Raw genomic sequence first — 26664 nt, forward strand, 5'->3', positions numbered from 1 at the left:
CCCTGTTTTCCAAAGTGGCTGTACCAACTTGCATTCCCACCAACAGTGTAAGAGGGTTCCCCTTTCTCCACAACCTCTCCAACATTTGTTGTTTCTTTCCCTGTCCATTTTTGCCATTCTAACTGGTGTGAGGTGGTATTTCCATGTGGTTTTGATTTGGATTTCCCTGATGGCTAATGATGATGAACATTTTTTCATGTGTCTGTTAGCCATTTGTATGTCTTCTTCAGAGAAGTGTCTTTTCATATCTTCTGCCCACTTTTTGACTTGATTATTTGGTTTTTGGGTGTTGAGTTTGAGAAGTTCTTTATAGATCTTGGATACCAGCCCTTTGTCTGTAGTGTCATTTGCAAATATCTTCTCCCATTCTGTGGGTTGCCTCTTTGTTTTGTTGACTGTTTCCTTTGCTGTGCAGAAGCTTTTTATCTTGATGAAGTCCCAAAAGTTCATTTTTGCTTTTGTTTCACTAGCTTTTGGAGATGTATCTTGAAAGAAGTTGCTGTGGGCGATGTCAAAGAGGTTACTGCCTATGTTCTCCTCTAGGATTTTGATGGATTCCTCTCTCACATTGAGGTCTTTCATCCACTTTGAGTTTATCTTTGTGAATGGTGTTAGAGAATGGTCGAGTTTCATTCTTCTGCATGTGGCTGTCCAATTTTCCCAGCACCATTTATTGAAGAGACTGTCTTTTTTCCATTGCAAATTCCTACTTTTGAATTGCCAGGTTTGAATACCCTGAGGCTGTCCACGTTCACTTTACCACAGCCTCCGTAGCAGGAAGCCCTCATCTCATTTTTTAGTGGAGAAAACGGGCTGAGAGCGATGCACTGACTTGGCTCAGCTGGTGGGTGTCAGATCCGGAATGGGCTTCACCCAACTACTGAGTGTGAAGCATGTCTTCTACAATTGTTTACTTGACCATTTCCAAAGCATAATCTGGGAGAGTACCATCCCTCCCCCCTCTGACATTGTTCCTATTATTCAGTCAGAAAGAAAGAGACGTGGTTTATTAGGAGATACAGAAAGTGGTCCCAATTCGGACTCAGAGCTTTGAGATTTGGGGAAGGTGAGAAGAATGCCAGAAAAGTGGGAAATCCTAGACAGAGATAAACAAAACCAAGCACGAACATATTTAATAAGGACACATCAGGGCATTGAGGTGTGTTGAGTGCAGTCATTTCTAATAGATTCCAGAGCCTTGCCTAAGTATTTCATCTGTTCTCATTCCAGAATATTGGTTATTGCTGATGTTCCTGCTGTTAGGCTGGTAGTTTATTTCACGAGGTGCTAGGCATTGAGGATCACGTCGTGCTTTCTTTGACTACATGGTGCAGGCATTAGTCGCCCTATTTGTTGGGGGAGGAAGTGGAGGCCGATGGCCATAACTGCCAATGTTCCCCATGTCCTGAGGCCTCCTGGTTCCAAACCCGGATACGAGCCTGACTTCCCGCAGCTCATGCTGACAGACACCTGCATGACAAAGGTGCATCTAAGGCCGGGCCTTGATGGGGTAGCACACAGCGCGGGGTGAAGGCGTGTGGGAAGCTTTCCAAGTACATGGAACCTACGCACACTGGCAGTTAGATGTCCTGGTTTCTTTGGCTGGGGGGGAATTGTCAGTAGTTCTACAGAGATGTCTATGTGAGAAATGAGATTCAAAAGGTTAGTAGTGAAAGAGCAATTCTAATTCCAGCCTGAAAGTGTGACAATCAGCTGGGACTGATAAAGATGAAATCACTTCTAGTATCAACCAGGTTGAGAGAATAGACACAGGTCGCACTGACCCACTTGCCTGAGTCATTTCTCCGCATGTTCTTCAGCCGCTATGAGATGGCGTAGTGAACCTGTGTTTGAGTGACCACTCTTTTCTTCCCGAGGACGCCCCAACTCACTTTACGATATGGCCCCAAATTTGGGGTATCCCTCCTTTATAAACTGCCCTTGTCCCCTGACAGCACCCAATTCCTGGTTATTAGCTTTGCTAACCCCCTTGGGAGACATCAAACATCCTGAACGGATCCAGGTTCCGCATAGAGTCTCTTCCGATTCCACAGTGGGACCCAGACCTCCTATAAAGACCCTTGCAGGCAACATTCCAAGGGCCCCCAGGCCCTGGCCAGGCTGCTGCAAGTCATAGATCTGAGTTTGTGCTGCCCACAGGCTTGTGTCTGGAAGTCTTTGGCAGCTTAACTTGATCTCAAAAACTAGGAAAACTCACTGAAAACTATAAGCAATGAACATACAGAAAATGTTTGGGGTTTTGAAAGACAACTCTGGAAATATTAAGGTGTATGTATCAGAGATATAAAAATTGGAATCAGGATGGACGCCCGGGTGGCTCAGTGGGTTGAGTGTCGGACTCTTGATCTTGGCTCAGGTCAGGGTCTCAGAGTCCTGACATGCAGCCCCACATCGGGCTCCGTGCTTGGTGTGGAGCCTATTTATGATTCTCTCTCTCTCCCTCTGCCCTTCCCCTCCCCCCCAAAAAATATCTGGATACAGGAGACAAACCAGGAAGTTGTTATACTAATCAAACTGAGTATGTGATGGATGCTGAACATAAGAAGGGGCACGATGACAGATGAGACAGGCTAAATTTGTGAGCTATGAAAGATGCAGAAGCAAGAGGAGTAACTGAGTCCTTGTTGTGGGGTGTGGGGAGGTGGAGAGGTTAAGAAGAAGGTTAAGAAGAAGACCCAGATTTTTTTGGAGTTGGCTGATGGTAATATCATATGACAAAGTAGGAAACACAGGGTGACATCAGATTGGGGGAATTTTTGGTTCATTTTAGCACATGCTGAGATTGAACATATGTTAGATATATAAAGATCTGAACAGGCAGGTTGGTTTTGCTGGTATGGAGCACAGAAAAAAATCTTAGTTGCAAATTTAGATTGTTGTATGCTCATCCCCAAGACTGAATTTCAGGCTCATAGAATCACCCACAGCGAGTGCCCACAGGGACAGTAATAGAGTCCTTTGGACAAAACTCTGCTCCATTACATACATCATGACCCGTGGCTCAGTGTCCCTGATACACCAGAAAAGCCCTCTGATACGCATTATTCTTTCCAGATACATATCATCATTACTGTTGCTTTCCTCGAGAGGTGTTTGCTAGATCCAAAGATTTCCTGCCCATGAAGTAAGAGATGTTTCTGATGATTATTAAAGGAACACTATTCCTCTCTGTAATTGGACCTGGCATGGTGGGGAACGTCTTTGTTTTTGTGAATTACACGTGCATTTTCTTTGGGGACACTAAAAAGAAATCTGTACATCTAATTCTCATCCACTTGGCTTTTACAAATATCATAATACTTTTTTCCAAGGTAACGCTAAGAACAATAGAAACTTCGGGTTTGCGAAACTTCCCGGACGACACAGGCTGTACAGTGTTTGCGTCCCTCGAGAGGGTGGCCCGGGGCCTCTCGACCTGCACCAGCAGCTTCCTCACTGTGGTCCAGGCCACCACCGTCAGCCCCAGAGCCTCCGTGTGCACCAGCTTCAAGCCAGCATCCACGGGGCGTATCCTTCCCTTTTTCCTCTTCTTTCGGATGCTCAGTTCCTGGCTCGGCATGAACTTACTCTATCACGTGAAAAACGGCAGCAGCCTAAGCAGGTCGCAGAGTGATGAAAGTGAAGGCTACTGTGTTTTTCTACCAGCAAGCCAGACAACGACGTGGCTTTTCTCATTCCCATGGCCCTGCGAGATTTCCTGTTTCTGGGTCTCATGGGCTGGCCAGGGTCTCCATGGTGCGCGTTCTCCAAAGCACCCCAAGCATGCCGGCCACCTGCAGAAACCCGAGGTTCTCTACCACAACCCCCCCGAGATGAGAGCCGCTCACAGTGTTCTCCTGCCCGTGCTTTGTTTTCTTTTCTTTTATTGGTCAGATTGTATTATTTCTTTATGTTTAAATTCTTTCTTTGACAAAAAAAGTTCCTAATATTAAACATTCTCGAAGTCTTAACCCTCGGTTATGTAATTCTCAGCCCGTTTGTGATGATTCACAGAGATGGACATCGGGCTGAATGTTGGCACTCTCATTAAGACTTGAGAAAATGTACCACAGACACATACTGATTATATTGAATTGAAGCTATTAGGGAAACAGCCAATGCATGGACCTCCGACCTCTGCAGTCTCCCTGAAAACAGGAAATATAACATCATGTGAAAGATACTCCCCCGGTACTAGGAAGTAAAAAGAAATTTTTGTCACCAGAGATGGAAAATTTAAGAGTGGAGAAGGCTGTATAAAGAACCCTATTATGTTTTTACTAATCCACTATCTCAGTCCAAATTCCACTTAGAATTCCTTACTCAGTAAAGCTCCCAAACATCTGTTTTCTTTGTCCTGTCAATTCCTCACAAATGTATTGTTTCTTTGTCTAAAAATTATAAAAACCACCTGCCTTGGACATTTCTTTTGTCTCCATTTCTTTATAGGTCCTCCAGGGATATGTAATAAAACTTGGTGTTTTTTTCTCCTGTTATACTGTCTCACATCAATTTAACTCTTAAACCAGCTGGAAGACTTTGAAAGGTAGAGGAAGAATTTTTCCTTCCCCATAGTGGTGAAATTCCACCATATTCAGAGGTCCTCCCCCATCTTCAAGGAGAGAAGATTATATGAGGTCTGCACACCAGAGAAAAAGGAACCGTGGGATTCATCACAGAGTTCTGCCCATATCCCTTATTATAGTTCCCCTTTCTCTAGTTTATTTTTTTCAAATCAAATAATCTAAATCTCAAAAGTTATTTTGGTGGCACTGTTGGAAGCATGAGAGATAGGAAGTACCCTGTAATCACTTATTAATTTTACAGAAATGAATAAAGACCATTCCATGATTTATGAATTAGAATTCTGGACCCTGATTCTGACAATGTGATAAAGGTCGAATCTTTAGGAATCTAATTAAATGGATTCTTCCCAAATGTTGGGCAGGTCATTGAGAGGATGTGGCCACTGGCTGACTCATGAGCTGGACCCTGGCAACAGGAGCTCCTCACTCCCTCCCCTGTCCTTGGAATATGGGTTCTGTTAGCCTTCCCTGCTTCCAGAAGCTGCCCCAAGGACACAACTTTGAGAGCGTGAGATGGTGTTATGACACCCTCTAGACCTCTGTGACTGAACCCAGTTAGGACCTCTGTATAAACTTCCAAGATTTGGCAGGCAGGTGCAGGGGTCTACTTGTCTTCGGCCACCAAAGACAAGCCTAGTATATAAATTCTCTTGCTAATTAAAAGTGCTGCCTACCAACCTGGAGAGGGTTGCCTCTGCCTTTTTCTTCAGTCTCTCCCTGCTCTCCTCAGACGGGCCAGTTTCAGATTACACTCAGGAAGCTCTGGAGGTTGCAAACTTTGTTTCCAGACAAACTATTGTTTCCCTGAAGCATGCATGAGTCCGCACAGCTGACCGCTCCAGCGAACTGAGCACAGTATGAGCAGTGACTAGCCCTGCCCCTTGATTCCCTGCCATCCCGGGGACATTAAGGCAAAGTGCACACGCAATTTTGAACAGCTGAAATCAGTGTGAATACAGAGGCTGGGACTTGTAATTAAGAGAGAGGACACAGTTTTGTGACACCAGGTTCATTAATAGGAAGACTCAATTCATGATTGCAAAGTATTTAAATCCTAAAGATATTCCTTAAAATACGCATTTGGGAGGTTTGGATTTTTCCATTGTTACCTCTCACCTTTATCAGTCACTTTTGGAAGCTATGTGATAACCCAGCAGGCTGGAGACAAGAGGAGATCGGGTGTATTTCTTTAAGAATAACCAAAATAACAATGAAGAAATACAGAATGAGAGGAGGGACAGAAAGAAAGCCACTTCCTTGGAGTTTTATGCTGTTGTAGTCACCACCTGTCCCAAAGAATTCATAGAGTGTTCAGTGGTGGAAACAATTTCAGAGTTGTAGTTTAGGTACCTGCTATCACTCAGGCTAGGACTTGAACCCTATGTTTAGAAGGCAGACAAAGTAACCTCCGAGGAGAGTAACTCCCTGCTCTCAACCCAACCAACATCTCCTCACATACATCTCAGGAAAGATAGGGACATACTTCAGAAAAACCACAGCGTTGTAGCAGATGGTACAGGAAAATTTCTTGGCAGAGGTGGATGGCTTCCTTGTGGAGAGGGGCCAAATGAGATGTAGTGTGGCTGACATGGTAAACCAGAAGCGTCTGCCACGTGCCATGGCCGTTCTCACCTTGTATCATTGGGATCTGCACAATCAGGGAGGGGGTTTTGCTCCTATTACCAGAAACACTTATTATCAACAAAGGGAGATCATGGTTCCAGACGCGGGGCAGGAGACATCTGCAGGGTGCAAGCTCTATTTTAAAATGACAATAATGAGGAAATCTACACTAGAGGTGAATTTATGGATGATATTAGAATAAGGATTTAAAATAAACCTAATACAGCCCTGCATCGGGCTCCCTGCTCTGCGCGAAACCTGCTTCTCCCTCTCCCATTCCCCCGCTTGTGTTCCCTCTCTCACTGTGTCTCTCTGTCAAATAAATAAAATCTTTAATAAATAAATAAATTAATTAATTAAATAAACCTAATACAATTTCTTAAAGTCATAAAGGAAGGAGAAGGAAACCTGATGCTAGAATAAACAGTTATGAAGAAGAACCTGTTGGAGACGCTGCATATGCATAAGCAATGAATGAATTTTTTGAAAACTCAGTTGACTACCAGATAAGACAATGGGCATGCTCCCCAAAGATAAAATTGGTCAACTAGAACATTCAGTCAAAGACCAATCTTAGCAGGCATCACAAAGTTATCAAAAGGTAGAAGCTAAGATAACTTTACAAAACCCAACAACAAATGAGTACCAGAGGGATAGAAAACAAGTAAGTGGAGAGAAAACAATTAAAGAAGCAGTGCTCCTGTCCTTGGGCCTCTGGCAGCTGATGGCCCTGGATCTGGAGGTGGCCTCATTCCTTGCCTGGGTGTAATCTTGGAATCTGGGCGGTGGGCAGTGCCTGATCTCAGGGCTGTCCAGAATGGCCATGAATTCCGCATCCCTATGCTCTCCCCCTCCAAGGCTTTGAGTAATTCCAGAAGACTGAGAGTCACAGGTATGTTACGGTTCACTCTAGAAAGAAATAAAAACCAAAGGACAGTCATGACATGTGTCCCCAGGAGAAAATGAGGTTGGGGCCTGTTCTGCGTCTGAGGAGTCCATGGGTGCATTGGGCCACGGGGTGATTTGGTGCCCTGCGTTCTCTCCCAAACTGACCTGTTAGTGATCTTTGGGAAGAACGGGATCAGACAAATAGAAATAAAGTGTGAGATGATCAAAGCAGATGGCATCCTTATGAGATACAAGACAGGAAAACTGATGAAGAGAAAGAAGTAAGAGTTGACAGAAATATCAGCTATTTCCTGGGTCTTGTCTTTGACTAAAGAAATATTTTCAGAAAAACATTGATTAAAAAAAAAAAACTTTGTAAGAAAATTAATTGGGTTGACGAACCGTCTTTCAAAGGAGCTGCCATTTCAAATTCCTCTCAATCCTACTGAAAAGCCCAAAGCTTCTAAAGCTAAGGACATACACGAGAGAGACACATTAAACATTCATCTCCCAGCATTGCCTTTTTCAGAGAAATCTTGTGAGAAACTCAGCAAGCAGGGACACCATTTTGTAAAGAATTTGGAGACAGCTGTTTGCACATAAGTGTCACAACTTTGAAGGACTCTGTGCTTAGTTGTAGCAGAATAGGGAGATTTCAAAGGCATAAACCAGATGTAGTAATAAGGACCGGTGCTCGGGGTACAATCTGCATACTGAAATAAATACGTTGGTGAAAATGCTGACTTCTGTCACCGAACTGGGCCTAACAATAGAAATTGACAGGAGGCAGAAGGGGAGCTCCAGGCAAGGTTTTGTGGGGGCTTCTGCTGGAGCGCGAGGGAGGCAGGACAGAGGAGTCTCCAGGCTGGCTCCCTGGGGGGTCAGGAGAGCTTTAAAGAGGACTTTTATCATATGGTCTCACTGATATGAGGAATTTGAGAAACAAGGCAGAGGATCATAGGGGAAGGGAGGGAAAAATGAAACAAGACGAAACCAGAGAGGGAGACAAACCGTAAGAGACTCTTAATCTCAGGAAACAAACTGAGGGTTGTTGGAGTGGAGGGGGGTGGGAGAGATGGGCTGGCTGGGTGATAGACATCGGGGGGGGTATGTTCTATGGTGAGTGCTGTGAATTGTGTAAGACTGATGAATCACAGACCTGTACCCCTGAAACAAATAATACATTATATGTTAATTTTAAAAAATTAAAAAAAAGAGAGAGAGAACTTGGTGGGAATATAAAGGAGGGGTTTGCTTGGCTCCTGTGAACTTAAAGGTCTTGCTTCTTCATACATCACGTGTCTAATTAGCATGTTATATCTCCACCCTTGGGCATGATTTTTTTAGTATTATAATGAGGGAGAACTTGGGTGAAAAGTCAGAGCTGTCATTGCTCTTGGGGCGGACTGGTTTGGTCTTATCTTTACCAGTCTTCACAGTCAAGAACCCTCTTTCAGTCAGCATCCTCCCTCCACATTCCTGCAACATAGGCTACTCAAGGGCGTAGAGTTTTAGCTTTTTCTCTTTATGGAGGCAGCCAAGAAATGCTAGATTTTGTGGTTGGGGATGAGGGGAACTGAGTGCAGTCTCCACTCTGTCTCGCTTATGAGAAAGCAAATTTTTAGGGGACTTGTAAAAAAAAAATGTCAGGCAATTACCTCTGTGAAAGTCAACTATAGGAAATTAACATGAATGTCATTCAAATCATTTGTCAGACCACAGAGTAGATTATGAAATTTGGAATAGATTCCAAATATATTCTTTAGATAAAAATACAGATCAAGGGATGCCTGGGTGGCTCAGTTGGTTAAGCGTCTGCCTTTGGCTCAGGTCATTTTCCCAGGGTCCTGGGATCAAGTCCTGCATCAGGCTCCTCCGCAGGGAGCCTGCTTCTCCCTCTGCCTCTGTCTCTCTCTCTCTCTCTCTCTCTGTCTCTCATGAATAAATAAATAAAATCTTTAAAAAAAATACAGATCAAAACTAGAGTTCTGAACTAATGTAAACTTGATTGTGTTAAGTGAGTCACAGTAGTCTAAGATAGAACTCACGTGGGAGTGGTTCTCATATAACAGATGGGAAGGATGAAAAATTTAGTAACATGAGCCTAAGTTAAGAAGTCATCAGAAGGCCCCCAAAAGTATATTAGTTGTCATTTAAGTGTAGTTACATTGATTAAATAGCCAAGAAGATTGTGGCTCATCTTTTTGATTCTGAAAGTGTGAAGAGAGAAAAATTCCCTCTAACTCTTATTTACTTGGTGCCACGATTGCTTCTTTTTCCCATCTATAAATGATAATAAACCTAGTGATTCAGTAATATTTCCAAAGATAATGGTATTAAGTGAAAATGTGTGAAGATTGTATTGGCCTACCATTACAACAGATGAGAGCTGTCCCTGAGGAAGGTCCATGGCAGCGGAACCCAAACCTTACCACCGTAAGCAGTCCGAAAGGAATAATTAAAGCCATACAAGGAAAATTTTTGGTGAGAGATATGAGAGAACATGGAATAAAATCTCAGCTGAGAACATTTAGAAAAGTGACAATTATAACTACCCAGATAGCCATTTAGAGTGAGTCTCTCTAAGGACTGAAACTCTTACTTGCCTTTGGTAACCCAGGGCCTAACATAAATCTGACACTGAGTAATTATTAAATAGAAACTTGGCAAATAAGTCTTGTTTTCATTTGTTAGGGTATTTTATCCATTGTCCTAACTTGTCTTCTGTAACTATATCTTCATGGTGTGCCTTCTGTTTACCAAGGAACTTGAGTTTAAGTATGAATATACAATCATGTTTGCCGACACAACTAAGCCTCTTATTATGTATGATCTACAATGGCCTAGACAAGGGCAGTAGATGTCTCAGTAAAATGACTGGAATATAAATTACATGTGGGTCATCTACTGTGTAAAATTATGCTCCTTTTAACAATGTTTAAATAATGGCCTTTGTTTGGAGTCTGAGTTCTCACTGGTATAAAAGTAAATAAATTATTTATTATTCTCAGGGAAATTGGATTGAGAAAGGGGAAAGTATATCACACTATGGAAATGAAGGGAGAACAGAAGTTTGAGGTCTAGAATGTAGGTCGCTCTATGGAGGGTGTGACCCCAAGACCATTGCATTGAGTTCAGAAATTAGTAAACTAATCTATTTAGTTGATTTCAAGATGAAGGGAAGTGCTCTTAATTGTGTACCAGAGAATTAATTCTTCGGGAAATTTTTGGGTTCAGGTTGAACAATTCTTTTCCACAATGAAGTATTTAAAATTTGATTTAAAGTTTTATTATAGTCATATGTCAGGGGACCCATCTGTAAATGAATAGAAGATGCTATTTCTTGAAGAGGAGAACATGTTTTCATGAAAGGGGAATGCTAAGTCTGAACCATGGCATTTGGAATGGAAATTGAGGGCAGTGAGAAGTTATTACTACTCAAAGGCAGATGTTTCAGAGAAATCAATCAAGATTTTTTAAACCGTCAAGGTACAAAGCAAACAGATGGATTTTAATAAGAATCACACTATTCCAACATTGAGTAGGAGATCTAAAGAGGAGTGCCTAGTAACTTCATAATTATTTTAATCCATCCAGTAAATTCAAATCAAAATATAAAGTGAGTGCTAGTTTAAATCCACTCTCTCTTTCACAAAGAATTGATTTCTCTTCTCACATATTTAAGAAAATCATTATTTTTATTCATCTTTGTAAAAGAATCTCATTTGGGGTAAAAAAAACAAAACTGAACAGGAATTCTAATTCTATAAATAATTATAGAATAATTGAAAGAATGAATGTAATAAGGCGAATTATTTTTAATTTTGAAGGTATCGAATTCGGTACAGCAAAACTGAAATGTGTCTTAGTTCAATGCATACATATTCACATGGATTTAAAACGTGGTTTACGGATATCAGCTAATGACCCCTGGTCAAAACTTTGACTTTAACCATAAGTTTTGGTAAGTTAATAAACTCGCCTAATACTAACCTCTTGGTGCCCCTGAAAAGTTAGTGTTATGGAATGGAATCAGCGGCATTTGCCGAGACTCGGAGTATTCGTTCTAGGAACTTCTGGTAGCTGCGAAGACCCCTTGTTAGGGCAAATGGTCTCTGAGCCCCTCAGTCATGGTCATCCCCAGCTTTCAAAGGGTAACAGAGAGAAGAGGAAAACTCCAGAACACGAATTTTTCTAACCGAATGTAATGATAAGCTAAATGAAAATGGGTTCAATTACGTAGACCGGTTTAGCAAAGTAGAACAAAGGGGAAAGAAGATGTCAAAATCTCCTACAGGTGAGCAGGCTTGCTTCCAACCACGTGGCGTCATGGTGGTTTAAACCAACAAACCACGCACACAAGCAGCTCTTCCAACTGTTTCATCCCTGTGATTGGTGGGGGATTACACCTCCTCAGGGAACACAGTATTTGTAAACAAAATAAAACGGAGAATTTGATTCTATTTCTTCTTATATCAAAATATGGACAAACCCCGTACGTAGGCGGCTCGTTGGTCTAGGGGTATGATTCTCGCTTCGGGTGCGAGAGGTCCCGGGTTCAAATCCCGGACGAGCCCGCTTCCTTTTCAACCAACTGGATTTAGAGAAGGAAGGGGAGGAAAAAAAGAAGTATTTTCCCAAATATTCTTGCCCCAAAGACTGGGCTTTCACCCTATGCACAAAGGCAGTGTCCCCGGAGGAGCGGGGCACGCAGGCGGGGGTCGCTCTGAGAGCGACGCACCTGGAGCGCGGACCGGCGCCAGCTCTCCGGCGCATCCCTCCCGCCGCTGGGGGCGTGGCGGCGGGCGCGCATGCGCGTGCGCACACCTGCGGCGGGGAGGAGCCGGGGTCGGCGCCAGCGCAGATCTTCCCTCCGGTCGCCCGGTCCGGAAGTGGGGTTTCCGCTCCCACGGCGCCCCGCGCGGAGCGTCCTCGGACTCGCAGCGCCTGCGTGCTCGCGCTGCGCTCCGCCGCTGCGAGGAGACCCCGCCTCTGTCTCCTCCTGCACCGCCCGGGTTGGAGCTCCTTCGTCGGCTCCGGCGGCGGGTGAATATTGTCAGCCTGTGCCGCGTGCTAGGGACGCAGGGGTGGGCAAGCAGTAAAAAAGCTTTCGTTTCCACGGAGTTCAGTATCACGAATAACTAAATAGTCACCATTTTCGCGCGTCCTAGGAAGGAAGGACAGGCTTCCCATAACAGCGTGGAGAACCAGGGCATGTTGCTGGCCAGGGTTTGAACACCCGAGAGAAAAACCCGGAGCAATCCCCACCCCGTGCCCGAAAACCCACCAGTACTTTCTCCTCCGCCCCAGGAAGTGCTCTCACTTAGGAATTGTTGAAAACGCTCAGGTAAATTAATGAACACACATTTAAAAGAGAGAGAAAAAAAAAAAAGATGGAGAGGAAGGTATTAATCCAGTTACTCTGCTCATGCCAGCTAATCATTTCCTTTTGTGACCAGCACGGACAGTGAACACACACACACATCACTACAGTTTCTTTCAAGGCTCAACTGGCCCAGCTCATCTTAGCCTTAATGTAATTCTGCAAGTGTGTGGTCTTTTTTACCTTTCCTTGTTTTGGTCCATTTTGGAGACCTAATTAGCATTGAAGATGCAGGTCCTTCTTCAGAAGCGGTGTGTAATATATTGTCTCTTTTTATACATGAAATATGAATTTATAATTTATTTGTAATATAATTTTGTAACTTGAAGCAGATGGTGTCATTCATTAAGTTTGAAATTCAAAAGGAACTTCCTTCAACCTTTGTCCTTCAGGAATTTTCTTGGGATGCAGGAAGTCAGTTTTATGCCATCTAAGCCAGAGATTGAATAATCCTCCTTCGAGACATTTTATTATCCCCAGAAGGATGAGCTAAAGATACTGTCTGATAGAAAATGGCGCAGGCAGATCACTTTACAGTGAGGTCCACTGTCAATGAACTGGACTCACAATCTCAGTTTCCAGTTATTTTTAGGGCTTAATTATAACTATAACCAGCAACCAAAGATCACTAGACATCTAAAGTAAGTAATATGAAAGAGATAAAAGTGAACTAGAAAAAATAGAGGAGGGCGCCTGGGTGGCTCAGTTGGTTAAGCGACTGCCTTCGGCTCAGGTCATGATCCTGGAGTCCCGGGATCGAGTCCCGCATCGGGCTCCCTGCTCGGCGGGGAGTCTGCTTCTCCCTCTGACCCTCCCCCCTCTCATGCTCTCTGTCTCTCATTCTCTCTCTCAAATAAATAAATAAAATAAAATAGAGGAAAATATTATGCAGAGAGAAGAAAACTTCTCAGGAAAGTTATTACAGAGAGAAAGAATGCTGTACCAAACAGTAGCTCAATTACAAAAGCCTCTTAAAACTGAAATTGTGAGAGTAGAAATGAAAATGGAGCAGCTGGAATAAATGTGAAGGACATCTTCCAGAATACTCAGTAAAAAATATAAAGGGAAACTCCAGCAGTCATGCTGCCTTGTACATACCCAAGTGAGTTGAAACTTATGACTACAAAAACCTGCATACAAATGCTTATAGCAGCTTTATTCATAATTGTGACAACTTGGAAGCAACCAAAATGTCCTTCAATAAATTAATGGATGGGGTGGGCGCCTGGGTGGCTCAATTTGTTAAGCATCCAACTATTGGTTTTGGCTCAGGTCATGATCTCAGGGTCCTGGGATTGAGCCCTGAGTCAGGCTGTGCGCTCAGTGTGAAGTCTGCTTAAGAATCTCTCTCCGTCTCCCTACACCCCTCCCCGTGTTTGTGCACTCTCTCTCTCTCTCTAAAATAAATAAATAAAACATTAAAAAAATAAGTGAATGGATAAACTAGTACATCATATGATGGAATATTATTTAGTAAGAAAAAGAAATGAGCTATCAAGCCACAAAAAGACATGAAAGAACCTTAAAAGCATATTGTTAAGTGAAAGAAGCTACTCTGAAAAGGGTAGGGAGGGATATAGGAATAAAGACGTAGGGCGCAGGGCAGTGAAATTATTCTGTATGATACAGTAATGATGGGTACATGTCATTATACATTTGTCAAAACCCATAGAATGGGCAACACAAAGCGTGAGCCTTAATGTAAATTATGGATTTCAGTTACATTGGTTCACCAGTTGTAACAAATATACCACAATAATATAGCATGTAAATAATAGGAGAAGCTAGAGGAGAGAGAGTATGTGGGAACTCTGTACTTTCCTATCAATTTTTCTGTAAATGTAGAACTGCCTTAAAAAAAAGTAAGTCTATGAAAAAAAATAAGAGTGCAAATAGTAAGGAAAAAAGTGGAGGCAGGGAAGAAAGAAAGAAAAAAGTAGAGGAAATATCCTGGGGGTTTAAAATCTGAGGTAAAAGAAATTCCAGGGAGGGACGCCTGGGTGGCTCAGTCGTTAAGCGTCTGCCTTCAGCTCAGGTCATGATCCCAGGGTCCTGAGATTGAGTCCCCGCATCGGGCTCCCTGCTCCGTGGGGAGCCTGCTTCTCCCTCTGCCTCTGTCTCTCTCTCTCTCTGTCTCTCATGAATAAATAAATAAATAAATCTTTAAAAAAAAAAAAAGAGGGCGCCTGGGTGGCTCAGTTGGTTAAGCGACTGCCTTCAGCTCAGGTCATGATCCTGGAGTCCCTGAATCGAGTCCTGCATCGGGCTCCCTGCTCGGCAGGGAGCCTGCTTCTGCCTCTGACCCTCCCCCCTCTCATGTGCTCTCTCTCTCATTCTCTCTGTCTCAAATAAATAAATAAAAAAAATCTTTAAAAAAAAAAAGAGAAATTCCAGGGAAAAAAGAAAGAAAATAGAGAATACATAGTGAGAAAATCAACAACAAAGAAGTCAAGCTAATTTTCCAAACTGAAATATATGATTTTCCAAATTTAATGAAGTAATAGAGCTCTCAGAACAATGAATGAAAATAGAAACACATGATGGCATACTTTTCAGACATTTGAAAATCTCTGTCTGGGGACAGAGAAATTATCCTGAAAGAGAGAAAAGCTAATTACAAATGAAGTATCAGTAATTAGAATGACCTCTTAATTCTCAAAAAGCAATACTGGAAGCTAGAAGAGAGTGGAGAAGTTTCAAAATCCTGAAAGAAAATACTCCCCAACCTAGCATTCCATACCCAACCAACATTCAATCAAATGATAGAGGAACATAAAAGATATTCTCCAATGCCCAAACAATCAAAAATCTTACTTCCAATGAACTCTTTTTCAGGAAGCTACTCTACAGTGTGCCCCACCAAAAGGAGAAGGCAAATTAAGATAGAAAAAGACTTAGGATGTGGAATATCTACCACCAGTGGCAGGGGAAGAAAATGTACAGGATCACGGTGAAGACATCCTGATGAAAACTCTATAGCAACTATAGAAATCATCAATTTCTTTCCTTTTGGGGGCGCAAAATTTATATGGCTGTTTGTGGTAACTTGGGAAAAAAACAATTCTAATGTTCATGAAAGAGAGGTGACTCCTTTTTGTGTAATGGATAATCAAAAGAAAATACTAAACTTAAAAAAATCAGTAAGTAGAAATAAAAGCATTGTGTATTAGTTAGAACATAATTTTGTCTTTGTAACAAAGACCCCAGTCTACTGCAGCTTAAAGGAAGCAGATGTTACTCACCTCTCACATAACTGTCTGAAGGAATAGTCAATTCCAAGGGGATGCTTTGGCTCCATGGTGTTGGTTCCAGTATTCTACCTCCCTGCTCCTTCATTCCTATGGTGTTTCTATTCCCAGCAAGCACACACAGTAGGAAGAGAGAAGTGGATGGTATTTCTTTTCTCTTCTGGACATTACCTGCAAGTCTCACGAACGGTTACTCTCCAATGCCCTAGTTTAGAAACTGGCCACATGGCCATGCTTGGCCATCAAGGAAAGCTGTGCATTGTAGTCTTCTAACGGGTGTCTGTGAGCCCTACTAAATGTCCATTCCTTGGAAGGAAGGAGCAAATATTGGTGGACAACTAGCCATTTCTGCCATAGCACGAGATTTGAAGATAGGCTGCTGGTAAAAAAAACAACACAAACAAAAAGCCAAATGGCTGAAAATCTTTGCCTCTCTCAAGAGGGAATAAGATAAGAGGAAGAAGACCACTTTTTCATGGACACATATTTTTGAAGTACTTACAATTTTAAAACATGTGTGGTTAACTTTGATCAAAAAATGTTAATTAAAAAAAAATAAGCTTTAAGCTGAGAACCAAGGTATGGATTAAAAAGAAAAATCTATCCAGGTTCAAATAAGGAAGGGCAAGAGCTCTCCATGAGGGAAAAGGTCTTGTTGGAAAGAGGGGAAAATAGATTCTTCTTGATACAAAATCAGGAACTGGGTGCACCTGGGTGGCTCAGTTGGTTAAGTAGCTGCCTTCAGCCCCATGCTCAGTGGGGAGTCTGCTTCTCCCTCTCCCTCGGACCCTAGTCCCTTCTTGTGCTCTCTCTGTCCCAAATAAATGTTTATAATCTTTTTTTTTTAAAAAAATCAGGAATTGGACGAGTGTGGGAAACAAGCAGAGAGAAGAGGGTGAAGCTGAGCATGAAGATCTAAGCAGGTCAATGCGGCAAACACTTAAATAGAAGGGTTTTTTCAAATAAGAAGAGACAATGGTTCTTTGATCCATTCCTGCAGGATTTCGCCCATGTTCCCTGTTGTTCATCCTATGATTGATTTGCTTGGGCTTCAGGAAAAAAAATCTTCATGGCCACCTTCCTTCTCAGATTTATGGATGCTTCCTGATCAGTCACTCACATGCTTCAGCGCTTCAGCCACAGTGATTTCTCCACACTTGTCTAGATCCTGCGAGCCTCCCTGCCTTTGCTCAGGCCCCCTCCTCTGCGTGGGACACCCCCTCTCCTGGCCACCTCTAGAACACTTCCTCTGCAAGACTCACCTTTAATAGGACCTTCTTTCCCCGGGCATAAATGATTCATTCTGATTAGTCAGAATTCAGCCCTACCCATGTTCATTTATGTGCATCTTATTCATTCCGTGAAACAAACCCAAAATCTTAAAAAAGCTGTTGAAATAGCTTTTTTTCAGCCTCTCTCCAAATAATTTTCTCGCTGGCAGTGAGTCTTTTAACATTTTTAGCACCACATCCCTTGGAAAATCGAATGAAAGTTGGGCAACCTGCCCCAAGAAAATCACCTAAGAGGCTCAGAGGTATCGGGGGTGGGGGGACTCCCGGTTCCTCGGAGGCGGAGGAGCGGGAGAAGAGCCCCACGAGTGAAGGGCTCCTCTCTGCGCAGGTTCACCCCGCCGCGTCCAGGCGGTAAGGACTCGGAGTAGGAACGGGCGCGGCCCCACGCGGACCCGCCGTCTAACCGCCCAGACTGTCTCGCTTCCCACGAACCCCAGTCCCGACTCGCCAGGGCCCCGAGGTCGCCCGTGAGGCCCACAGGTTCCCACGCCGCCGGGCCACGCCCACCGCCTGCGCGCATGCGCGCATCGTCTCCCTCATCTGACCCCGACCCCGCGGCGAGGTGCTGCGGTCGCCGCCGGACCCCGGTCCCGAGTCCTGCGAGAGCGGACCCCGCCTTTTCCCCGTCGCCAGGCTCCCGGCCAGTCCTTGGTCCACTCGTGTAGAAGCCGCCATCCCCGTGTCCCGCGGACGTCCCCGAGCCTCTCCTCCTTGTCCTTCCGTCCAAGGCAGCCGGAGTTCCCGAGTAAGCGCTGGAACAAGGTGCTGGGCAGTCGTGACGAGGTGGCCGAGTGGTTAAGGCGATGGACTGCTAATCCATTGTGCTCTGCACGCGTGGGTTCGAATCCCACCCTCGTCGGTCCGGTATTTTAGTAAGGAGGAGAGAAATCCTTCCAGTTTAAGCGCATTTGCCAAAAAAGGTGGACTTCGCGGCTCCCTCCCTTCCCTACTTTCGGGCTCGCACTGTGGCAAACTGGGTTCTCCCCTCCATGGTTGGTCGGGTGCTGATTGTGTGACGAATCGAGGGCCTTCTGCTGCGCATCTTTTCTGGTTCCTGCGAAAGGAGGGGGTGGAGCGGGGGAAGGAGGAGAGAAAGTGAAAGATAGGTGAGGTTGAAAAAATCTTGAAATCACAGAGACTGCCCTTTATTAACACGCGGAGGCTTTATTTTTCTACCTCTGATATGTAGATCTGCAAATCACCTGCAACTAATACTTATTGATAGTGGGAGGAAAAATCAATCGGAATATCTATTTATTGATCTATCATTGATCTGTAGATAAATATATTCATTGTGGTATTCAAATAATCAAACACCACTGTCGGAAGGACTTATCTTTTCCCCCTTTGCTCTTCAAAATCACCTTTGCCATTTACATCAAATGTCCATGTATGTGTGGTGCTTTTCACCTTCCTACTCATCTGCCTACTTTACAATACACGACTGTCTTATTTACTATAACTTTGTGATAAGTCTTGACCCCTTGTTCCTATTCAAGATTGGCCTGTTCTCAATTGCCTTTTTGTATGTCCATATACATTTTAGAATCATTTTGTAAATTTCTGCCCCTCAAAAAGGGAAGGCTGATGTAATTTTGGATTATATTGTTTGAATCTGTAGATCAATTTGAGTATAATAGACATCTTTAGTTATTGAATCTGACAATGCATATTATACCCTTCAATTATTTATGTCTTCTGTATCTCAATAGTGTCTTACATGATTTTTCTACGTGGAAATATAGCCCATATTTTACTAGATATATTTTAGATATTTGTATCTAAATATCTAAATTATGCTATTAAATATGGTATATATAAACATGCTATTGCATATGCTATTATTTTTGAAATTGTATTGTTTATTAATTCATTTAAATCCAATTTATTTTTATATAGTAGTCGTAGAAAGGCTGATATTAGTTCATCGTGTGGACGCAATTTGAGGAGAAGCAGGCCCCCTATTAGAACTGTTATATTGGGAAAAGCTGACCCCACATCAGGGGATGAGGATACGCATGTGTAGAGGCCATCAGAGCGCAGGGAAAGCTCCGTCTGCAATGAGTATGCTCTCCCATACTAACAGTACCGAGAGGGGCCTAACCCAAACACTCCACCACCAAACCAGTGCATACAATTCTAGAGAAAGAAATAGTGGGGTGGGGGGAGTTGAAACTGAAATGGGACATTTGTATTTGAGAGAAAAAATATTCTACTGAAAGGCACTCTTAATAAGTTCACTCTTGTGAACATTCTGGACAGGAGTCAACCCTTACTTAATTTCTGGCACCATGAAGTGGGTGAGTGCTGAGGAGGGAAGATTATTGCTATTTACAATGAAGGAAGATTATTGCTATTTACAGTGAAGGATCTACCTTTACTTTACACATGTAAGCTTTACTTTGAATAAATCTGTTGACACCGTTATAGAGGAATCTCTCCACTCAATCATCTGCTCACTAGGTAAAGTTTCCTGTGCTGCATGCACTTTACTGCAATTATAAAATCGATTAGGGAGTATTAATGAGTTCACTGAATATTGACAATATAAAAGTATATGACATGAACCTTCTCTTTTAATTAGTGGACTTCCATTGCTCCTTGATAGGAACACATAGCATCCTGCTCAGTGAGATTCTCATTCCCCAAAGCTCATTGCAAACTTCTTGGATCTTCAGCAGAACAAAACAAACCTAAGGAGTTGCCGGCCTCTGGCCCTTCTGTCTGTTTTTTTTTTAATTTAGGGCTGAGGCTTCTCCAGCTCCACCAGCATTGCTCTTTCATGAATGAAGGATCTGTAGCGGTGGTTCTCACTCACAGGTTATTTTTCCCCATCGGGGGACATTCAACGATGTCTAAAGACATTTTTGGTTGTTACAGCTAGAGAGGAACCATCTAGTGGGTAAAGGCCAGGGATGCTGCCAATGGGACTGTCTCCAACATCAAATAATTTTCTGGCACAAAATGTTATTAGTATCAAAGTTGAGAAATCCTGACATGTTGTGATAGATACTAATATAATGCACACACATATGTATAATAATATAATATTATATGCATGCATATATATATATATATAAAATAGAGAAAAATACATCAAATGGCCACAACTTGACTGTCTTTTAGATCAACACCCAACTCCTTATGTCAGCATTCGAGACCCTCCACGCTCTTAATACTCCTCAGAGTGAAGCTTTGATCTCTCTCACCCGTGTCCTATGAATTCCTACCTAACCCATTTCTTAGGATGTTTGTGCAATCTGGACTGCTCCTCTTGCTTTGACTGATTTATATTTTTTCAAAGACTATTTCCAGATTTACCTTCTGTAGAATGGCTATAGAGAAAAGGGACGGATTGTTTGCTTCTCAACTTTGCGTTTGGTTCTGCATTCTGTAACACATGTGGTGCTTTGTCATGGACCCAGCTGATTAGACACCTGCCCAAGTGCACCTGCTTTGGGGTGATATTTCTTCAACAAGCCCATTCCCCACTCCTTTGGGTACAGTTAATCTGCTTCTATCAAATGTATACAGAAATGTGTAGAACCCTTCCTAGCATATTAGACCACTGAAGAATCACAGTAATCTGTTCTCAATGCACTATCTTCTGATAAGATGAGAACTTCTCAAGAGATTTCTTTCTTCAAGCAGAAAATATACCAATTACGATTAGTTGTATGCTTACACCCTGCAGTGTGCTCTTGTTCTTCTGCCATTCTTAGCTGCAAAGATCTAATGCCAACCACCCTGGGAGGCCTTTTCTGGTCTCCAAGATTAAGATGCCTCGTGGTAAGTTCTCAGAGCCCCTTGTAATTCTTTATGCACATACAAGAATTACAGTTAAATGTTCCCAGCCATTTGTTTAATATCTGTCTCCCATAATATCTGTCTCCCTTTCTCTGTAAGGGCCTGGGCTGTGTCCCACTCTGTAGTGTGTCTGTGGTATGAAGACTGGTACGTAATGGACTTCTAAAGAAATATTAAATGAAAAATTTACTTCCAGAATAGAATTTTTGTGTACTGAGTCTGGGTACATACGTACATGGGTCTAGGTCTGGGGTCTTGTCAAGTTCAGAGAGCAGAAACGGTCCTTGTATATAGTCCTTGAATAGCAAAACCCAGAAATTCAGGAGCTAGCGCCCCTTGTGGGGTTTGTGGGGCTCACATGATGGCAAATCTAGAGCCAGGGTTCATGACTTCCAAACACACTGATTCTGAAAAGCCACACGTTCATAAAAGGACAAAACATGGACACTGCTACGCAGTGACGACAAGATGCACATCAGACATTCGTCTAATCAGGTCCTCCTCAGAGGTTGTCACTGACGAGATGATCGAGACACACAATGACAGGGACATACAGCGACAGACAGGCACAAAACAGCAACTCTCATCCATTCCTGTATTGATTTCCTGCACCATTACTAAGTCCTCTCTGTACGTGGTTCTGGGCAGGGCCATCTTGGGCACAGTGCAATGACCCAGCACAACCCTAAGGAAGTCCATTCTGGTAGGTGATGCAGACCGTGACCCCACGGGCCGTAACACAGGAAACAAACTCTTGCTGTTGAGACACAACTTAAACCACACACAACACTACTGAAAAACACACAGACCTGGACTGGTCCAGAGGAGTACAGGGACACACAGTGTGAGAAACAGACATGTGAGCAGACACGATCACACCCACACGCATTAAATAAGGCGTGGAGGGCTAAGATGTGCACTTCCTAATCAAATGTGGGTCACATTCTCGTTAAAAAAATATCTGATACAATTATGATCTCCACTTAAAATTTAATAAATCCTAGGCACAAAGAACTTAAACTTTCCCAAGGTCACTAGCTGATAAATTGGCTTGGGGGTTTAGAATTTTTACCTGTCTGGTCTGAAATCTAGTGTCTACCTTATCCACTGTTCTAAACTGTCCCTTTCCCTGAGGCTGGTTCCTCCTCCTCCTTCAGGGATCAGGTCTAAGAGGCCTTCCAAGACCCCGTATTTAAAAATCCAACATCGCCTTGCTTTGTTGAATCCAAGAACTGGTGAGTATTTGAAATTACTCTGTATCCTTTACTAGTGTGTGTAGCTGGAGTCTTAATGGGCTGGTGATTTCTTGCCTTATTTTGATTGGCTTTTTAATGGAAAATCCAATCAAAGGAGATAGTAGTTGAGATGGGTGTGGCAAGATGTGAGTAAAAGGTGTGATCTCACTTGCCCCAGTAAAATGGCAGCATGGAACTAGAGCCCTTTACATGTAGCTCGCAGTCTTTAGAGTTGGATGCCAGAAGAGAGCTTCTCAGTGTAAGAAGTGAGTTTTAATTCTTGCATTCTTTCTATACCTTATTAGAAATCACTTCGATGAGGAATATGATGAGGAATATGTGTTTACCATGGGCAGCATTTGTTTTAAAAAAATAAACACAGTAAGTAGATGGTCTGGAAGGTATAGAAATTGTCTTACACCATTCCTTTGGTAATGGAATTCTTCTACCCCTTCAACCCTGAGCGTATTTTAGAGAAAACATTAATAAAGCACTCTAGGGGATTCTCCTTAAAAATATAAATGGCTCTGCCACATCGTAGAACCATTTAAAGTTATGTTGAGTGTTATTTGTTGACATGGGCTAAAACGGAAAGTCACAGAAATATGGGCTATATTTCATGGAGCTCAAAATCTTATGAGGCAGTGAGATAGTGAGCAAAGAGGATATGAAGAATGCATAATTGCCTGTAGAGATAAGTATTACTTAATTCAATTAAAAAAATTGGCTCCTTTCCAAAGCATTTTTTTTAATGGAATATATATCCTGCCTTTGCTCAATGTTTTCAATCATACTTCGCTTGCAACTTCCAGTTAGCTTTTTTTTAACTCCTAAATTTCAGTTTAAGCACTGAACTCCCATCCTGCTACAAAATGGGCATTAAGCCATGTGCAAAGGAATGAAAGAACCCCAAATGGTAATGGGACACTCAGTCTTTCTTGATGGTGTCACCCTCATGGCTGTGTGTATCTCCGCAATATAATGATAAGACATATTAGGTCTTCATCCACAGTTCCTGTAAATGCTTTCAGAGCCGTGAAAGTGTAATGGGTGTCTTGTTATTAATAAAGGTGACTTTTGGACCCCACCCTAGGGCAGGGCTGGTTGCCAGGAGGACCAACCCGGTGATTAGAGTGTTAGAAATTTGAGTCCTGCCCCCAGACCTCTGGGGATTGGAGCGCGGCTGGAAGTTCAATCAGCCAATGGCCAGTGACTTAGTCAATCATGACTGTGCAATGAAACCTCCATGAAAATCCAAAAGGACTGGGTTTAAAGAGCTTCTAGGTTGGTGAACATGTGGAGACACAGGGTGTTTGGTGTGACATGGATGCTCCTTGCCCTTCCTCCACAACTTGCCCTATGTATCTCTTCATCTGGCTGTTGATTCATATCCTTTATCACTTCCTTTAATAAACTGGTAATGTTGTTTCCCTGAGTTCTGTGAGCCATTCTAGCAAATTAAGAGAGGAGGAGGTCCTGGGAAACTCCAATCTGTAGCCAGTCAATCAGAAGCACAGGTAACAGCTTGGGACTTACAACTGGCATCTTAGAGGGGCAGTCTTATCGGACTGAGCCCTAAACCCGTGGGATCTGATGCTGTTCCCCATATACAGTATCAGAATTGAATGGACCCTGCTGGTGTCCAAGAATTGCTTGGTGTTGGTTGGAGGGAGGAACCACCCCCTTTGGAACTGGATCCAAGAACCTTAAGAGTTGGAATCAGTGGAGTCTCCTTCCCCATCATCCGTGGCTAACCTCCAGAAAGCACTGACCTGTCTCTGTTTCGGGGACTCTGAGGAGCCCTGCCTCCTGGATGATGGTGTTCATGTGTGTGTATAAGCGTTTTTACTAGATACCAGTTAACAGGTTCCCACAGAGGCCTTTGCGAATTTGGGCAATTATAGCAATGCTGCTGCGTAAACGCGTCAGTTGTTCCGAGGCCGTGAGCTTGCAGTTATTCAAGCTGCTGAATTAGAGATCAGACATGCGTTCAGTTTTCGTACACACTGATGAACAGGGTTTCAGTGTGGGTGTTGCCATTTTCCCACATCCTCGGTACGGAGAGTCCCCTCCGCTTGACATGCTCGCTGTCACATGGTGTCACCGTGTCGCTGTGGGTACTGTGCTCCGCCTGGTGAGCATGGCTCGTGGGGTTGGTGTGCAGGGTCATCAGACTGATTTTTACTTGAATACACTAATGAGTTTGGGCCCCCCGTCCATTTAGAATTTCTCTTCTATAAAGTGCCTTTTCAAGTCTTGACAATTTTTTTTTTCCACTGGGCTTCTTTATCTTTATTTGGTTAGGGAGTGTTTTGCTTGTTTTTTTATTTTTTGGCAAATGAGCTCTTTGCCATTTTGTGTTTTTCATTTTCACTGTCAGTGGTTTCATTTTCTTTTAACATAATTTTAATATATGCTGATTTTCCGTCTTCTGCTTCATGGTGATGGCATTCTCTCCCCTAGAAAAGTCCTTCCCTCCATGAAGTCCTCTAGTTTTCACTGGGGTTATCTTATGTGAGGTTCCCTGTTTTTCATTTCCCATTCCAGATACACTGCATTTTGAACTGAAATTTTTAAGGTGACATAGAGGGGTCATTTTCAGATTTGTTCTCTATTCTTGTCCAATTAGCCCAGCAGTCTTTACTGAAAAGGCGGTCCTTCACACTTTCTGCAGCGCCTACTCTATCTTTCATTCGGGTTCTATATACGTTTCTGCCTTTTTGAAATTTTGCTTTTCATTGATTTATTGTCTGTGGAACAGTCCCAGGTGGCTATAAATAGGATGGCTTCCTATCACAAATGATACTTTTAGTGCAATGCCTTCGGGTTTTTGCATTTTGTGTTGATCTTGAGGTTTCTGGGCCCTGTTCATTTCCACACCAATTTACATTAATCTTCTCAGTTGCCAAGGAAGGAAAATGCTGGTGTGTTAATAGGCGTAGAACTGATTCCACTGATTAAACTGAGGAGAAACGACCTCTTTAAAATATCATCTTTCACTCTGTAACCATAATATATAAAGAAATAAAATCGATTTTTGTACATCATTTTTTATCTAGCAACCTCTCTAAATTTATTAATTCAAATATCTCTCTAGTGTTATGTATGCATTTTATGTGTGTATTACAACATCATTTGGAAACAAGAACATTCTCAGTCCTTATCACTTACCACAATGGTAAATCCTTCTTCTTCCCAGTTACCCTGGCAGAAAAACTCAGAAAGGGATTGATTGACATATCCTGTTCACCTGGACTACTTCAAAATCCCTGTTTGACAATCTGCAAACACAGCTCCTGCTTCGCTTGTCTTGGGCAACTGGAGAGGGAGCACCAAGCATGGCTTTTTCACTTGTCCTCGACGTCTTGACATCAGTCAAATTCAAAGGATCTGGACCAGCGTGATCTTGGGGAGGCTGGTGGCTGAGATCCAGGCGAGGATGCTGGTGATGAGCGTGGTCCCCTGGATGCTGGATGTGAGTCCCCCATCCCTAACAGGGAGAGGCAACTTCCATTATTTTTGCCCAGGAGGGCAAGGATCATTATCCTAACTGAAAGGACCCGGTGAATTTTGAGAGAAGCTGCAGGATAAATATTCGAGGCTGGTGCAATTTATACATTGCCTCTTGAGATGACATGTGGAACTGTAGCTCACTACGTTGCTTTGTGTAAGAGAAAGTCAGTCATCTAAAAGGTGGGGGGAGCTAAGATTATCAGCATCACACTCACGTCAAGTCAACCCCTAACCGCCCCCCCCCCCCCCCCCCCCGCCAACTTGTAGCTAGAGACGGAGTTTGGAAATGAGAGAGACTAGGGTCCTGGCTACAGTGTTTGAGCCTGTTCGGTGTTTAAGTTCTTAATGTTGGCAGGTTTAATTCCTAGTTTTAGTGTCTGCCTCAGTGAGCCCAGTCAGTTTGGCAGAACAACTCGATTTGGCGCCTGTTGTCTTTTTTTTTTTTTTTTTTTCTTTTAAACCGTGGTAATGTATCATGCTGCAATAGGGCAATAGGAAACCAACACATTTGTCTAGCAGCTGTTCATTCCTTTTCCCTGCTGAGTAGAATTCTATTGCATGAATATACTACATCTTGTAGCCATCTTGTATTGATGGACATTAGACAACTTCCAGATTTGGGCGAATACAAAGAGGACTGCTGTGAGCATTTGTGTATGAGTCTTCGTGTGATGAAGGGGAATGGAATAGACCCTCCTGGAATATCCCACTTTGGCATATTGATTATTTTGAACAAAATTACTTGAGAGACAGCTGGTACAAGAAGAACTCTCTGACCCTCATTTTTCCCCCTGAAAGCAGGAAATAAATCTTCCACGTGAAAGGTACCCTCCCTGTACCAGGAGGGTAGGAGACCTCTTTCTCACCAGAGTTGGGAATTTAGGACCAACAGGGCTGTATAGACAAATCTTGTTACTTCACTAATTTACTACCCCAAGCCCAGCTTGTCTTGTCGATTCTTCAGAAATTTATTGTTTCTTTGTCTCCAAAGTATAGAAGCTGCCTGCTTTGCTCACGTCTCTGAGTCATGTTTTTATGGGGCTCCGGCACCTATGAAACTAAATTTGTTTTTCTCCTGTTAATCTGTTT

General features: G+C 42.9%; 2 protein-coding genes and 2 non-coding genes across 4 annotated transcripts in view; all 4 read left to right on the forward strand.

The window, feature by feature from the left end:
* LOC117997523 (histone H2B type 1-C/E/F/G/I) overlaps window positions 1–26664 on the forward strand; it is an 881166-nt gene that overhangs the window by 306830 nt on the left and 547672 nt on the right. The gene's annotated exons all lie outside the window — the stretch shown is intronic.
* On the forward strand, window positions 3153–4550 carry LOC118027235 (putative vomeronasal receptor-like protein 4). The gene is made up of 2 exons (XM_035030452.1): window positions 3153–3863; window positions 4530–4550. The coding sequence occupies exons 1-2, from the start codon at window positions 3153–3155 to the stop codon at window positions 4548–4550; spliced, it is 732 nt and encodes a 243-aa protein (XP_034886343.1).
* On the forward strand, window positions 11603–11674 carry TRNAP-CGG. The gene has a single exon. It is a non-coding gene; the product is annotated as a tRNA-Pro (tRNA).
* TRNAS-GCU lies at window positions 17798–17879 on the forward strand. The gene has a single exon. It is a non-coding gene; the product is annotated as a tRNA-Ser (tRNA).

Source organism: Mirounga leonina, unplaced genomic scaffold (genome assembly GCF_011800145.1).
Source record: "Mirounga leonina isolate KUSES-001 unplaced genomic scaffold, KU_Mleo_1.0 Mir_366, whole genome shotgun sequence".
In the NCBI taxonomy this organism is placed as follows: domain Eukaryota; kingdom Metazoa; phylum Chordata; class Mammalia; order Carnivora; family Phocidae; genus Mirounga; species Mirounga leonina.

Bases quoted from the DNA above. Each gene is read 5' to 3' on its own strand.
- LOC118027235 (XM_035030452.1), top strand. From the start codon at position 3,153: ATGTTTCTGATGATTATTAAAGGAACACTATTCCTCTCTGTAATTGGA. The intron at 3,864-4,529 runs GTGCTTTGTTTT...CTCTTAAACCAG, and splicing joins CTCACAGTGTTCTCCTGCCC to CTGGAAGACTTTGAAAGGTA.